Raw genomic sequence first — 11,875 nt, forward strand, 5'->3', positions numbered from 1 at the left:
ATATTCATAATTAGATTAGCTGATTATACAACAAGTAAATCCTGTTTTAAATGCTTCATGACGCGGATTTTTATTTGATTTTTTATTTTTTTACCCTATAAAGCAGTAGAAAATTACAAATACGGAGTTAATCGGCAAAGTGACCCTGCTCAGTATCTGATAAACGGCCAAATATATAAGTCACATTTTAACCAATTGAGTTTTTTTTCCAGCGTGAGAGTTCACGTTCACTATATTGCAATGTTTATAAATCTTAAAAAAGATGCAGCGAAAGTTTAAATAAATGTAGCCTAAAATATAATACAGCTTTATTGAAACATTTTACAAGACATTTTCTTTTTAAAATGGCAAAGGATTATACAATAAGTGCAAGGTTCGTTGCAGCTCATGGAAGCCTAAAGCGTTGTGTGTGTGTCTAATAAAGTAGAGCGTAGTTACATGGAATATAATTTGTTTGCACGTCTTACAAAGGCAAACACTTTGTTTTAAAGAAGGCATCTTCATGAAGGCAAAGTGTTGTTTTTTTTTTTTTTTTTAAATCTTCTACAAAAAAAAAGGCTCCTTGGGTTTCTTCATTCATTTCCTTCAATGCATAGATTTTTTCTCAAGTCCAACGGAGAGAAAACAACAACAAAAACAACAAAAAGGAATATAAAATATGCTTTGGTTGCTCGAAGGAGGCAAATCCTGGTAGGAATCCTTCAAAAAGAAGAAAGGAAAAAAAAAAAAGACAAGAGGTCCTGCAGCAGAGCTCACATGACGCAGGGTTTGATGTCCTGACACACGCTCTGGGGGTGGTGGTGGTGGTGGTGGTGGTGGTAGTAGGATCCTCCGGCCGACGGGTGGAAGGACGAGATGCCGTTAAAGTTCAACACAAAGTCCTTCCTGTCGCACACCGAGGAGTGGCTCTGATAGCGCGGGATGCCAACTGCGAGGAGAAACACGAGCCATCAGTGATCAGAGAGAGAAAACAGGTCAACTTCTATTTATCACATTAGAAACCCGCTTTATTCCGACTGGACCTCCAGCTGCGCACCACAATACTGCCATGTAACGTTTTTAAAAAAAAGTGATTAAAAAAATAATTCATTTCATTATTCGGACCGGACATTCTACATTAATTAAGGTATTCAATCTCATAAATTTACACAAAGGTTGCAGAAAATAAGCACAAAGCTCATTTCCATCCGTTGTTCCAAAAATAAAATAAAAGCTTAACGTTCGACGTATGAAAAACAGTATAGTGAAACCAAGACCATGAATATAAATTAATTGTATAAATTAAAGTGCCTGATTTTCTCAATATTCACACGTTTAGTTGTTGATCTTGACCTTATACTGTCTCTGACAGGTGATGTATTGTAGTTTGTGTAACCTTTAATAGATAAGGCGTTCTGTATAAAGCAGGAATTTCAAAATGTTGCTTCCCTGGTGACTGACCTGATAATTATATTGAATCATAAAACAAACAAAGGGAAAACAAACAAACAACCCCCCCCCCCAAACAATCGATTTCCATATTGATTTTAAATGTTGACTTCTAATCATGAAAAATTGTGCAATTTACTGTTAAACTGCAAAAATGGCAAAGCTTTTTTCAGCTGTTACAGACGCACGAAGTCTTGTTTTATTAGATTATGTATAGCTTGTACAATGTTTATTTATGCCCTTTCAACGTATTTATTATTTAATGTACCGTTGTCAATGGGCAGATTTCTCAGAGTTCAGTCCTGAACGCAAAACAAGCAAACTGCACTTTAAGATGATTTTAAAATGTACTAAACAATAATGCGCGAAAGCCCTTATAACAATAATATCCAGCAAATGATTCTTCCTTAATGTATTGGTGGGACCCCTCCCTCCCTTATAATAACATCATTTCCGCACTCGTCATTGTAAAATTGTAAATAAATAATATTTTCTTTGGAAGAATCGGGAATTACGGATTTCCTTGAGGATAGAATGTGCTTTGTAATGTCCACGGGCTCACATCAGATTTTCTTATATTTATTTATTTATCAAAAATATGTTCTTGAATAAATTATTTTCAGTTTTGCAGATTTAACCTTAATTATCAGTGATTTGATTCGACCCCCCCCCCCCCCCCGGAAACTTCACAGGAGAATTTCAATGAGCGTCATTCGTGTCTGTAAGTGAGCCTCTATTTCCAGAAACAGAAAAATAAATGGGAAATCTGTGTGGCTTCGTCAAGGTCATAAGGACTCCAGATGTGACTGTGTTTTTCGGGGGGGGGGGGGGGGCTGCGCTGGTCTACACACACACACACACACACACACACACACAGACACACTCTGTCCCAGGCCCATTTGTGGACAGGTCCGGACAGGTCCGGTCCGGTACATTTCTCCTCCTGCGTAAAGGCTCAATTAGGACCAACGTAAAGTTTAATAAGGGCCTTCCGTCTCTTGTGGACGCGCCGTGGTTGAAATCCACCGCCGGTGTGGTCCGACCTGCGCAGTCTTTGTTTGGTTAACCTCTGGGACCCCTCTCGGGCTCCGGCGCGGCTTTTACGCGCCTCGGTGAAATCCCCAGACTTTACTAAAGCCTCGCTGTGTTCAGCTAAAGTAAATGAGGGAGAACTGGGAAGGTGAATAAGCAGCGTAAAATACATGCTTCCCCCTCCCTTATCAATTATACGGAATTAAATGATCCCCATTGACGTGTCAGATGCTTTGAAAAATAGAAAAATAAGGAAGTCATCAAATGTTTTCCAATAAAACTAAATGGTTTTTTTTCTTCTTCTGCTCTTTTCTCACAAACTGTCTTTGTGAAAAAAGCCTTCCGACCCAAATATTTACATTTTCTAGAGTTATTTGATACGAGCAACGTAACAAAGTTAAACAGTTTCTCTTTTTGCATGAATATCGCAACAGCCTTACATAATATTCTTAAATTATAAAACTGCCTTAAAGCTCTTTAATTGTTGATTTTGCTGTACATGTTTGTTGAATTGCACTGCTGCTGAAATGTATAGAGTAAAACAATATTTCCTTTCCTTTGAAACCTCATTTCATTATCTAATCACATCATTCATAAATTCCCTCAGCTGCAGGTATTGATATTAATTTCTGGATTATTACATTTATTTCTAGGTATATTTGAGATTCCGCGAGATCTATGTGTACAAGTGCGCCTCGAGTTCCTAAAAGTTACAGCATGTTGCGTCCTCCAGATGTGTACCTGATAGGTCGCTGGAGTGGCTGTCCCTGCCGTTCTGGTGAAGGTAACTCTGCTCCAGGGAGTAAGGTGACATGCCGGAGTGCAAACCCGAAGATGCCGGGCTGCTGGAGGCCAGGGGCTGCTGTTTGATGTACGGGGACCCGCCGGAGGACGCCCAGTGTGCGGATGTGCTGGCGTAAGGCGAGTGACCGTCCAGCGCGCTGGCCATGGCCGGAGAGGAGGGCACGGGGCTGCTGCTGCTGTCCGGCCCGTACTCCCCGCTCGGAGGCACCGGGCAGCTCGCCATGTACGTGGATCCGGGGCTCGGGGACATGTGAGGGACGTGGTGACCGCCACTCAGCCCCTCGTAACCCCCGGCCATTGAGTTGCTCATCATGTCCAAGTTGTAGCTGTTGCTGTGGCAGGCCAGCGTGGCTGATGGAGCCTGGAAGTCGAAACTCTGCGGGAGGATCGAGGTGCCGAAGCCTATGCCTTGACACTTTCTCCTGAAGCCTCTGGGTCTGCGGCGGAAGGAGCCCTCCTCGAACATGAACTCGCTGCCCGGGTCGATGGTCCAGTAGTGGCCCTTCCCGGGTCGGCCCAGCCCTTTGGGCAGCTTGATGAAGCACTCGTTTAGTGAGAGATTGTGTCGGACTGAGTTCTTCCAGCCCTGATAAGAACCCCTGAAGAACGGGAAGCGAGCCTGGAGAAACTGGTAGATCTCACTGAGTGTCAGCCGTTTGGTGGGGGAGCTCTGGATTGCCATAACTATCAGAGCGATGTAGGAGTACGGAGGCTTCTCGGGTCTCCTCAAACCGGAGCTCGTCTTTTTTCCCTTCACGGCAGCGGACGAACTCTCTGTGGCGGCTTGTGGGCTCAGCATGGTGGGGTGCAAGACGCCGGACGCCGGGCTGGATCTCAGAGTAGGCGGAGGGTCCAACTGCTGCTGAGGGGTCTCGGTGGTCATGTCAGCTCTGACGTACGACTGGCGTAGCGAGCGGAGAGGGAGGGAGGAACGATGTCGTGAATATGTCGGGCTCCGGCGATCGGTGTTCTCGTGAGTGAGCGCTGCACCGCCACTGGCGCCCAGAACCCCGGCGCAAAATGGAGAGGAATCTGTCTCCAGTTACGCACAGCTCTCCCGTTACGCACGATGCTCCTTTGACGCACGCGGCGGGTACGCACTGACAGAGGAAGAGAGAGTGGGGTGGGTGGGAGCTGGTTAACCACTGGACACTGAGTGTCCGAGGTTGCAGCAAGACACGAGGGGTTCCACTGGGTGTCACAGCGGCGCTAAGTGGCGCTGTGTGACGCGCCGGGTGGCCATCCAGCGCTTTAATAATCCCTCAAGTGGAGGAAACGCGAAAAACCCCTTCAGCTTATTGCGCTACGCAGTCCAGCCAAACAAAGCCCGACCACCTATCATTTCATAAATCTTTCTTCCCTCTGCGCGAACACCCCCACCCCTTTCTCCTCATCCGCACTCTGCCTTGCAAATCTCAGTGAAATCACTGACGAATAGAGCCACCCCCACTCACCCTCCCACCCACCCAGTCACCCACCCTCATACCAAATCTGTCCAAAGTCCAATCCCCCCCCCCCCCCCCCCCCCCCCCCCCCCCGCCAAGTTGGGACTACACGCAATTAAACCATCTATCAAACCTCCCCCAGACATCCCAATCAACAGCGCCACACGCCAGCAGCACAGGTCCTCCCCCTCACTCTGCGCCTCCATACACGAACTTGTGATTTCAGCCCGATGTGCCACGGAACATCCAATGAACCCGTGCAATGTGCGCAAACGCACCAGCCTGCTTTTGAAGTTATGGATGCGCGACCTTCAGCGCCACCGTGCATAATATCCTCAGCAAGCAATTCCCCAAACACAGCAACGTGGAGCAATAAAACGAAGACGCGATCATGTCTTATTTGTATTATTTTGTTCATACGCCCCCCCCCCCCAACCCCCCATAAAGACTGCTCCAGAGTATAACAACAACAAACTGTGAGAGTGAGAGAGATGGAGAGGTGATGGTGCTGCTGCTGCTGCTGCTGTTGCTGCTGCTGCTGCTGGTGGTGGTGGTCTTCACCGTGCGTGTGTAAGCGGGGGGTTGCTCTGAGTAAATGACTTTGACATGAGTGGAAGCAGGCTTTTTCCATCAAGCCCGACCCTGGATACCACACACAGCGCGCCAGTGTCAGCTTACCGCCCCGGGGCCAGAGTCGGTCCCACGGGCCCCACGTTCATTAGAGAGAGAAAAGCGAAATTAGGCGAGCGGGCGTCGACAGTTTCCTCCCCTATGGAGACATCACACACAGATTTGTCCGACACGACGGAGTTATATATCCCATAAAGGTAATATCAACATCCGTGCGGCGACGGAGCGAAGATTATTGGGCCTTGAAGAAGCAAAAACGACACAAAGGATTCGACTTGAGAGCTTTTTCTTTTCTGGGATATGCCGTGCAGATTTTTAAAGGAATACTTTTTTAATTTGACGTGAAATTCGATTCAATTTCAGGTAAAAACTGATAAAAAAAAACCCAACCAAACAAAAAAAAAACGCAGTCAAATGTTGCATTTGAAAGACATTCCACAATTTACGTGTTATTTTGATGAAGGCTCGAAGTGCGCACGTGACGGAAGACAAAGCCTTTTAAAGTTTAGATATAGCCTGGAGACTTTCCCAAACAATAACCAGCTGCGCTAACCTTTGCACTCTGCGCCACAAAGGATGTGCGGATAAAATCATTTTTACACACACACACACACACACACACACACACACACACACACACACACACACACACACACACACACACACACACACACACACACACACACACACACACACACACACACACACACACAGAAATTTCCTGCGACATCAAAACTTATGACCCCCGTCGAGATCAGGATGCTTCAGCCTGCAGAGGGAATCTTTGTTCTGGAGGCACTTTGAAGACTGCGATCCGTCGGCACTTCTTTTTTTTTTAAGGCTCTGTGCGTCTAATTTCGTCTTTTTACAAATATCAAGTGAGCAAACGAGACATTCAGAAGCGTGTCAATGCGACTGGAGGCCAATGAGTCCAGTAAATGCCTCCGTAGTTTTTCTTTTTTTAAATTTGAGGTTAACAAGTTTTATTTGTCTCTTCCTTTTAAAGTCACTGACCTCGAGGTCCTTTAAACACTAAATAAACGTCTTTTAAATCGCATTGCATCTAAATTTGGGATACATCTGTGCAGGGTGCGTTTGGAAGAACTGCCACCGCTGGTCTCGTCGTTTCCCCTTCTGCTTATATTTATTTATGTTGCGCATGGTGAGGGGGATAACATAAACAAACTGGTCAACAATCTGCATGGTTAACCTGATTGACGTGGTTAATGACTCACTTTTAGGTATACGTGTGAGTATTAGACATGAAGCCTACAGTAACTGTTCTATCATTCGTGACAGTGTGAACAACACACAGTGATTCGAAATTCATTTTGTAATGGAGTAACAAGGAATTAAATGATTTCTCGTTATTGATAACCAGTTACTAATTCCCACTTTAAAAAATGTTGGCTCTGATTTACTGTTTACCTAAATTATTACTTGAATTAAATTATAGCTACTGATTACTGCTCTAAATAACTGTGAAGTTACTTCATTAATTACTGAAAATTAGTACTTGGTTATAGTTATAGTGACTAGTTACCAGTGGAGCAGTTACTGACTGAGAATAAGTGATTAACGTTATATCATAGTGAGCACTTCAATTAGTAGTGGGGCCATTTAGGTTAACGATTAGTGGTGACACATTATAAAATTGGGCCAAAATACTTCCCCAATATGAAAATGCAAAAAAGTAATGAGCAGCGCCATAAATATTTGTGTTGATTTTGTGACGCACCAGAACCTCCGTATTGTTGTCTAAAATACATCTATCATTTTTGTTTACTAAAAGATGAATTTGTGAAAATTGTATTTTTAATTTTAGACAGAACATGGTTTTCTTTTTACTTGTATCACAAATCACACGGTTCATCTACCCAACTGAAGTGTTTTTAATTTAACATCATCACAACCCGATATCAGGAAAATCTTTCCTTCAAATGCAAACGATCCCCACTTTTCTATTGTTTTTACGCCCCGTACGCTTGAAACAGCAGTGGAACAAATACAGTTCACAGTAAATGCTGACGTCCTTTAACGTTAATGAAGTATTCTTGTGAGCTGCGGGGCTTTTCTCCTGCAGGGCTCCACTCCGCCTGTGTTTCCTGTGGCGCAGCCTGGAGCTGTGCCGCCGCCTCTCCGTGACTCTGGGAGGTCAGGCGCGGTTCAGTTTGCCGGAGTGACGGACTGTTTGGACTTCCTAACATTGTGCCTGCCTGAAATAAGTCTGGTTTCATAACTCCGCGGGTCCCAGCAGCTCAGATCGGGGCCCCGAGGCCCTCCTCTGCACTGTGGTTGGTAGAAAAAAAACCAGCCAGCATATGGAGATGTGGATTTGATTCATGCGCGTTTGATTAAAAGGACGAGCCGAAGTGACGCAGAGGCACGTGACACCTCCTGGCCCAGGTGTGCTGTTCCGAAGTTTCACCTGCAGGCTGCAGCATTGTACCTGGAAACAGGAGCGTGTCTCACCTGTCACCTGTCAGCGTTTAGAGGTGGAAAAAGCACCTATGTTATCTACCCAGAGAGTTTTACTCCTTTTAAACTATTAACTCAACTACTCAACTGAGTCAGTAACAGTAAGCAAGTTCAGCTTTTTAAAGCCGACTTTGGTATGATATATATATATATATATATGAGAGAGAGAGCAAAAAATAAAAAATATGGCTTCAATAGTTTCGCACCACGTTTAAATAATAGTATCTCATCTCATGTATGCTCGTTGTTTGGGTGATTTTCTCTTTCTTACAGAAAAACCTACTTAAATGCGGAATAGTTAGTTTCATCCCACTTCTAGAATAAAGAACCTCTCTCCATCCTCCTGCTCCTGCTGCTTTGAATTCTCACTGTATCATCGGTTATGCGTGTTTTGAGTACAACACGATTAAATAGGTGCTTTTTTATCATCAAATACAATTTTCCTGATGAGCTTTCGACTTAACAAAAATAACACATTTGAGTAGTTAATTGGCAGTTTGCCCTCGACAGTCAAAATATGTTTGACCTCTGAAGCTTAAAAACCCTCGGTTTGCTTATGATTTATTATTTTGCAGGTTCCAAGTTGGAATGAAACTCAGTATTTAACAAATAATATACAACACATGATCATCTCACCACAATGTACAGTGGCCTAAATTACATGGTTCAACAGGGGATTTTTTTCTTTACAAATGCATCAGTGTTTTGTATATAGGCAGCCCAATACTAGAGTTTTACCTATTTGTTTATTTAAATATCTAGCATTGTTTGTGTTTTTTCTTTGGTATTCTACAACTTTTGCCTATTTAACATATTTTCGTGTTCACAGAGCCTGGTGGACAGTCGCTGCATTTCACTGCCATAACTTGAATGCGGATATGACAAATAATGATGATAATAATAAAAAATCTAAATATAATCTATTCGGTGCTGCATATAGTTTAACCTTTTATATGGTTCTCGTGATGTATTAGCTCGGAGAGATCGTTTGTTTTTATGCACCAATTCAAAAACACGTCTTTGTTTATAATCTTATAATCACGCTGGATAATCCATAACTATTAAATGCCTGTTTAATAGGTGCCGTTTTGTGGAGAACTTCAAAGACAACACGACATGCAATTCTTCGTCAGTGATCTAAATTTAGCTCGATGCAATGAATTGAAAAAGTTTGATGAAAAGCCCCACCGGCCGGATGTATTAATGCGTCCCGGAAACGGTGGGCTCGCAGGGGGGCCGTTTCAGGACCGAGGAGAGCAACTGAGTCCGCCCTCGGACAGCCGCTGTAAACATTTACGCGCGTAAATTCTGCGGATTACGTTGTGCGCGCATGTAAATGCGAGACCCGGCCCAACGTAAATACGCTCAAAGAAAACAAAAACAAAGGGATGGAGAACCTTCAAAGCACTCGGAACATTTATTCTCTGTTTGTTTTCGGGGTTTTTGGCTTTTACGCACGGAGCATGCCATTGGACATGTGTGCTTATTTTTTATTTTGCAACATTCAGAGACACATTTACATTCACAATAAAATAATCTTGCAACTATTATCACATTTATAGATATGATTATTTATTTACAGGCCTTATATGTATTATTGGTTCTTCTCGATGAGATTTTCAGCCTGCGTTTGGTTTGGATTGAACTTGTACTTTGGTGATTATTTTTATCTTTAGACGCTGTAACACCAGATATGATTGTTTAATTTAATTGTAACTCGAAAGTTACTGTTTTCACACGCAGAATAACTTCGTTTCATGAGTTAAAATAAACCCCCAACTATTCTCTCAAACAGACTTTTAAATGTAGATGTAAAGAGTTTTTATGAGAAGATTATAAAATATTTTTTGATTTTTAACAAATGAAGACACAAAATACCAGCTTTCTATTTGTATCTGTTTTTGAAACATAATGCACTTCATGTGCTGCTCTGAGCAGGTGTTAAGCTTGTGTACACCTGCTTCAAATCCAACGACGCCCTTCCTCTTTCTTGTCTGTAATGAATAACTCACTGTACATCACGGTCCCATTTTTTCCACTTCGTTTTTATTCGTAGGAATACCAGGCATGCATCAATCAATCTATCAACTTTGGGGAAAACAACATTTTTCTTTGCCCATGCGTTTCCGGTGCGGCCATGTGACTTTTCAACGTGGCTCAGTCAATATTTTATTATATTTACAAAACAATTCATACAGCAGGTCATATAAAACAAGAAAATATAAATAGGATGATGGTTTTATATGTTAACGAGGCGTCATACAGTAGAAATGACATATGAACCTTGGATGAACACAAACACACAAGCGCACGCGTACGCGTACTTACATCTACAATGACAAATTATTTTTTGGTTTAGTTTTAGTACACTGCAAAACGACTTACAGTAGTCACCATAAGACGGGCTGAGTCCCGCACAGTTAAAGCACTGAAAGCTATAAGCGCGCCCACAATGGTGGAATAAAAGTGCACATCATGAGTCAAAATACGCAAACTTCAGTCCAGGTGTTTCATGACAGTAGGGAGTCTATATGGAAGCCTCGCGCTTTGCTGGACATCCTGAAAGCGGCCTCAGCCGGGATCATGCCCGCTGCCGTCTGCTGGAGGTAGGACGCCGCATCTCGGCCGAACTCCGTACCGCTGTACGCCGCCTCTGACAGGTACGCGTGCTGTGCGGGAAAGTTCAGCGCGTAAGGCAGCACGTGGGGTCCAGGGTTCCAGTACAGCCGGGGACCGGAGCCCTGCGCGTCTCCGTGGCTGACCTCCCTCCTCTTGAACGGAGTGCTGAGGATGCTGTCGATGGCGAAGGAGCTGGAGAACTTGGCCCCCGCCCTCTCCTCCGGGGCGGGGAGGCGGGTGTCCTCACTGAGGATGTCCGGGCTTTCCTGCTCCTTGGGGGGCCTCTTGGCGATGCGCTTCCTCCTGCGGCGGAACACCCCGTCTGCGAAGGTGTACTCGCTGTGCGGGTTGAGCATCCAGTAGTTGTCCTTGCCCCACGGCCGGGACGGGTCCCGCAGCACCTTAAGGAAGCAGTCGTTGAGTGACAGGTTGTGGCGCACCGAGTTCCTCCAGCCGGTGTAGCTGCCGCGGAAGAACGGAAACTTCTTCATCAAGTAGTCGTTGATCTCTGCCAGAGTGAGGCGGCCACTGCTGGACTCCCGGATGGCCATGGCGATGAGGGCGATGTAGGAGTAAGGGGGCTTGGGTCTCCGGGTGTAGGGTTTCCCTTTGGCGCCGTCGCCGCTCTGGATGACAGGTGCCGGGCTGTTGGCAACGCAGTCCCCGTCCGACCCCAGCTCGTCTCCAGACAGCGGGGACGGGATTCGCCGGTCTGCGTCCATGCACAGCTCCAGCGGCTTCTGCGCGAAGTGGTGTGCAGAGAAAACTTCAAGTTTCATCTTTTCCCAACAACGAAGGGCGATCAACTCTCTGTCGGCTTGCAGCGTCTCCTGCGTGTAGTCTCAGCTGGGTTGCGCAGCAGGTGTAGGACTCCTGTGAGTGTTTGTGCGTAGTAGAGACGCGTGTGAAGCGCTGCAGGCACCCTGACCCTCAGTTTGAAGAGGCAGAGTACAGATCTGTCTCCGGAGACACGCGTGTCTAGCTATAATATAATGGCTCGGCAAGGGACGGCCCACGGGCGGGGTTTCCAGCTCGAATCCATTGAAGCGATTGAGTGATATAGTTATATGTATGCTTACAATTGGACGCTACCATGACGCGACAGTGAAGAAAAAAAAAGGGAGGGTGAGTTAGGCGAGACAAAACAGGTATTCAAATTACAATAAATTTGAAATATCCTCACAAATCCATTCATTTCATGAAGAATTTATGAAATAATTAACACTCGTATCGTTCAATTTCTCTTGAAGTGCAATGAAATATAAATAGAAGCAAATATCAAATATCTTTAAAAAATATATACATTATCGTTTGTTTTTAATGTATATATTCCCTGTAGGTCTGGCATAAAATAAACAGCTGCACCACTTCAATAAAGAGATGGAAATAAAAAAAATACTTTTTTGTTATTTTGGAGGAAAAATGCGCATCTTTACGCA

At 44.5% G+C, this 11,875-nt stretch overlaps 2 protein-coding genes across 2 annotated transcripts; both read right to left on the minus strand.

Moving 5' to 3' along the window:
- Nucleotides 1-287: 287 nt before the first annotated feature.
- Nucleotides 288-4,667, minus strand: foxf2b (forkhead box F2b). The gene is made up of 2 exons (XM_080472750.1): nucleotides 3,202-4,667; nucleotides 288-928 (listed from the first exon to the last, which is right to left on the minus strand). Exons 1-2 carry the CDS (start codon nucleotides 4,145-4,147, stop codon nucleotides 753-755), a joined length of 1,122 nt encoding a protein of 373 aa, XP_080328876.1. The 5' UTR covers nucleotides 4,148-4,667; the 3' UTR covers nucleotides 288-752.
- A 5,181-nt stretch (nucleotides 4,668-9,848) lies between these two features.
- On the minus strand, nucleotides 9,849-11,394 carry foxq1b (forkhead box Q1b). The gene has a single exon (XM_080472789.1). It carries the CDS (start codon nucleotides 11,213-11,215, stop codon nucleotides 10,328-10,330), a length of 888 nt encoding a protein of 295 aa, XP_080328915.1. The 5' UTR covers nucleotides 11,216-11,394; the 3' UTR covers nucleotides 9,849-10,327.
- Nucleotides 11,395-11,875: the final 481 nt, after the last annotated feature.

Source organism: Lipophrys pholis (genome assembly GCF_963383615.2).
Source record: "Lipophrys pholis genome assembly, chromosome: 10".
NCBI classification, from domain to species: Eukaryota; Metazoa; Chordata; class Actinopteri; order Blenniiformes; family Blenniidae; genus Lipophrys; species Lipophrys pholis.

Coding starts and splice junctions, on each gene's coding strand:
- foxf2b (XM_080472750.1), bottom strand. CDS start 4,147: ATGACCACCGAGACCCCTCAGCAGCAGTTGGACCCTCCGCCTACTCTG. Junction 929..3,201: donor CCACTCCAGCGACCTATCAG/GTACACATCTGG, acceptor TTCTCCTCGCAG/TTGGCATCCCGCGCTATCAG.
- foxq1b (XM_080472789.1), bottom strand. CDS start 11,215: ATGAAACTTGAAGTTTTCTCTGCACACCACTTCGCGCAGAAGCCGCTG.